The 3966-nt window shown below is 49.1% G+C and overlaps 1 protein-coding gene across 2 annotated transcripts in view; it reads left to right on the top strand.

Moving 5' to 3' along the window:
- LOC124226946 (patr class I histocompatibility antigen, A-2 alpha chain-like) overlaps window positions 1–2832 on the top strand; it is a 445476-nt gene extending 442644 nt beyond the window's left edge. Inside the window, exons 4-5 of one of the 2 annotated variants that reach the window (XM_046640781.1) lie at window positions 282–557; window positions 682–2832. In XM_046640781.1, the coding sequence (XP_046496737.1) occupies window positions 282–557; window positions 682–863 (458 nt within the window). In that variant the 3' untranslated portion in view covers window positions 864–2832. The remainder of the gene's footprint in view (window positions 1–281; window positions 558–681) is intronic. The other variant, XM_046640780.1, reaches the window with a different exon arrangement.
- The last annotated feature ends 1134 nt before the right edge of the window (window positions 2833–3966 follow it).

Raw genomic sequence — 3966 nt, 5'->3', positions numbered from 1 at the left:
CTTTTCTGAGTCGTTCACCCTCCACCCAGGTCAGGACCAGAAGTCTGTGTTCTCCTCCTTTGAGACCTGGCGTCTTACCGTGGACTCTCACCCTGATTCTAGAACTTTCCAAAAAAAAGATTATTCCAGATCCCCAAGTCCAGGCTGCTGTCTGGCTTACGTGCTTCCTCCTTCCGAACTAATTGTCCTGTCCATTCTCAGGATGGTCACGTGAGTGCTGCTTTAGTGGCCCATGGAGGTAACTGAAAGTGTGAATGAATTTTATAATTCTTCCTCCTCAGACGCCCCAAAGACACATGTGACCCACCACCCCATATCTGTCCGTGAAGTCACCCTGAGGTGCTGGGCCCTGGGCTTCTACCCTGCGGAGATCACCCTGTCCTGGCAGCGTTACGGGGAGGACCTGACCCAGGACACAGAGTTTGTGGAGACCAGGCCTGCAGGGGACGGGACCTTCCAGAAGTGGGCAGCTATGGTGGTGCCTTCTGGAGAGGAGCAGAGATACATGTGCCATGTGCAGCTCGAGGGGCTGTCTGAGCCCGTCACCCAGAGATGGGGTAAGGAGGGAGCCGTGGGCTCAGAGCCTCTTCTCAGGGAAATCAGGAGCCCTTCTGGAGACCTTCAGCAAGGTCAGGACTCAAGCCTGAGGTCAGAGCCCCTCACGTTCCCTTCCATCTCCAGAGCTGCCTACTGAGTCCACCATCGCCACCCTGGGCCTCATTGTCGGCCTGGTTCTCCTTGGAACTGTGGCCACTGGCGCTCTGGTGGCTGGAGCTGTGATGTGGAGGAAGAAGCGCTCAGGTAGGGAATGGAGTGGGGGTTTGAGTTTTCTTGTCCCATTTGGGGGTTTCAAGCCCAGGTAGAAGTTTGCCCTGCCTCATTAATGGGAAGTCCCATCCACACACGTGTGCTCACTACTCTGGAGCTGATTGTTAACACTCTTATTAAAGCGCTTGTGAAAATGAAAGAGATTTCTTCACCTTGATAATTCTGGTGCTGGGAACCTGATTCCCAGCAGTTGAAGGTCGGAGGGGAAGGTCACGGCTGAGAACAGAGCTCCAGGAGGGCAGTCGGTCCAGTCCCCACATATCTCCTTTCTTCTTGTTTCCCGATCCTGTCCTGGGTCTTCAGTCACGGTTCTGGAAACTTCCCTGTGGTCCAGGACTAGGGGGTTCTTCTAGCATCTCATGGCCCAGCCTTCTCCCTGTTTTCTTCCCACAGGTGAAAAAAAGAGGGGGTTACTTGCAGGCTGCAAGTAAGTTTGAGTTGGGAGGTTGATCCTTGAAACACTCCGGATAGTGTAGACTGGAGCCTGTGGGGGAGCTCACTCACCCCGTAGTTCCTCCTTTAGTCTCATCTCCTTTGGGCTCTGGCCAGGTCTTGCTTTTGCTCTACCCCAGGCAGTGACAGTGCCCAGGGCTCTGATGTGTCTCTCGTGGATCCTAAGGTGAGACTCCAGCGGGTGTGAAGTGGGAGTGGCATTGGAGAGAGGGGACACGACTGGGTTATGAGGATTCTTTGATTGGGACATTTTGAACATGCAGTGGGCTGTTGAGAATCTCAACACTTAATGTGACTGACGTGAATTTATTCATGATTATTTTCTTTCATGGTGTGAGACAGCTACCTTGTGGGGACCAACTGATGCAAGATTTGTTCACACTCCCACTTTGGGACTTCACATCCCCTGACTTCGCTCTCAGTAACTGGCATCTGAACCTGTCTGTGTTCCATTTAGCATAATGAGAGGAGGTGGGGAGACTGGCCCACCCCATCCCCCACGACCTCCTCCCCACAGTGACCTTCCTCTTTCCCTGATGACTTTCTTGTTCCAGCAGAGGCGGGGCTGGACCATCCCCATCCCTGTCTTAACTTCCTGTTGCACTGAGTAGTAATGATTTGCTTCCTTACTGAAAATAGGAATCTTGATATGAATTTGTTTTTTCTAATTCTTGTCATAAGGGATTTATGTTTAATTAAAGGAGAAGATTCCTAAAGATGGAGAGAGGAAATAAACGGACGCACGGAGAACATTCCAGAATTTGTTTGCTGTGCTTAATCTGTTGCAGGTGTGGACAGGAGAAGGCTGTGAGGAGCCCAGCGTGGACAGGGCCTGTGCCTAGTCAGTGCTCAGTGCATCACAGGCTTTGATATTGTCATTCTTTGGCTGGGTCATCTTTGCTGCTCCTTTGTTCTGGTCTGTTCAGTAGAACCTTGTCCCACCAAGACCTGTGATCACAGGGATGAGGATATCACCTGGACATTGTCTTCAGGACCATGGTCAGTGAGAGCTCTGTCTGGTTGGGTCAGCCTAGGCTCTGGCCAGGGTCCAGCCCTCAGCCCCTACATTTTGTGTGTTTGTATTTTGTTTCTTTGGGGATTTTTTTTTATTATGTCTAGTTTTTCATGTTTAGAGTTCTGATCTCATTTTTTTCTGGGTGTCCCCTGTGTCTGACAGCAGCAGGAGTTATTTTGCCTGTCATTGTCCCCACAAGGGCTAGGGTGGCCCCTGCACACAGGAGACTCTGTGGTATCGAGAGATGAATTTTCAGACTCATCCAGCTCTTGCCCTCCTTCTAGGGCTGTTTCCTGCATTGTTCTTCCCATCTAGGGATCTGATAGGTTCTCATCTTAGATACATTCCTCTTGTATAACTGTCTTCTCTGCAGCCTGCCCCCTCTCTCTACCCTTAGCTCTAGTCATCCTGGTGCTGGCTCCAATCCAAACTCATGGATTTAGGAAGTTGAGTCTACTTTAGATTCACAATTGGTTGGAAAATAGGACTCATAAACCTAGAATTGTCTTTTCTGAGGAGAGAAATATAATTGTGTGTGAGTGTGCAGGAGGGCGGCTGTGGGAGGGAGGGAGGGGAGAGCAGCACTTGTCAGAAAAGCATAGGGGGCATTGACGTCAGTGTGAGTGGACGTTGTGCTGTAGCTGCCACAAAACAGCGTGTGACCTGAGGTTACGTTAAGAAAGATACTGTCTCTAGAATAGCAAGGTGCTCTACACTGATCATTCATTCAACTGATTTGCCAGATACGTGACAAATTATTATTGCATCTAGGAAACCTCAGTGAATTAAAAGTAGGCAAAAATTGCTGACCTTGGAGAGCATGTGTTCCAGTGGTGAGGGGCTGCCTGTATGTTATAGGCATAGTAAATAAGGGAAGTGTTTATGTTAGAAGTTTTAAGTGCTTTGAGGAAGGTGATGCAGAGTAGAAGTGTGTGGGGACAGGGAAGATGGCTGTTTTCCTAGGGTGGTCAGTGCGGGCCTCATTGGGAAGGTGACCTTGAGGAAAAACTTCAAGGACATAATTTATCCACGAGGATGTCTGGAGGAAGTTGTTTGCAGGCAGGGGAACCTCCAGTGCAGATGCACTAGGGCAGGAGTGTGTCTGTGTGTTCTGGGAAGAGGGAGGAGGCTGGTGTGGCTGGAGCAGAGAGTAATTGAGATGAGGTCCGAATTACACCCAGGTCATGTAGACCTTGAGGATATTGAGAGGCTTTGACTTTTCTCTGAATAAGATATGGAGTTACAAGAGGGTTTTAAACAGAAGATCGATGTAGTGTGACTTCTTGAGAAGCATCAGTGTGGTGCTGTGCAGAATCAAGAGGTGAAGGGAGAGCAACCACTAGAGAAAACTGTAGGAGACTAGTGCCGTGTCCCAGGCTAGAGATGCTAGCTGCTTTGTCTGGGGTGTGAGCAGGGAAAATAATAGGAAGTGTTTGGATTCTGGATACATTCTGAAGATGGGCTTTACAGCATCTCCTAATGGATTAAATCTGCGTTATGAGAAAGAGGATCAAGGAGGACACCCAAAATTTCAGACTGTGCAAGTAGAAATACAGAGTGTCTTCAGTGGAATTGGAGAGGACGATAGAAGAAACACATTTGTGGAAGTGGCATCATAGTCATCCGATTTAGGAAATGCTGAATTTGAGTTGTTTATTAGAAGTACAGGT

Source organism: Equus quagga, chromosome 15, assembly GCF_021613505.1.
Source record: "Equus quagga isolate Etosha38 chromosome 15, UCLA_HA_Equagga_1.0, whole genome shotgun sequence".
Taxonomy (NCBI): Eukaryota; Metazoa; Chordata; class Mammalia; order Perissodactyla; family Equidae; genus Equus; species Equus quagga.
This window is presented reverse-complemented; position numbering and strand designations above follow the sequence as displayed.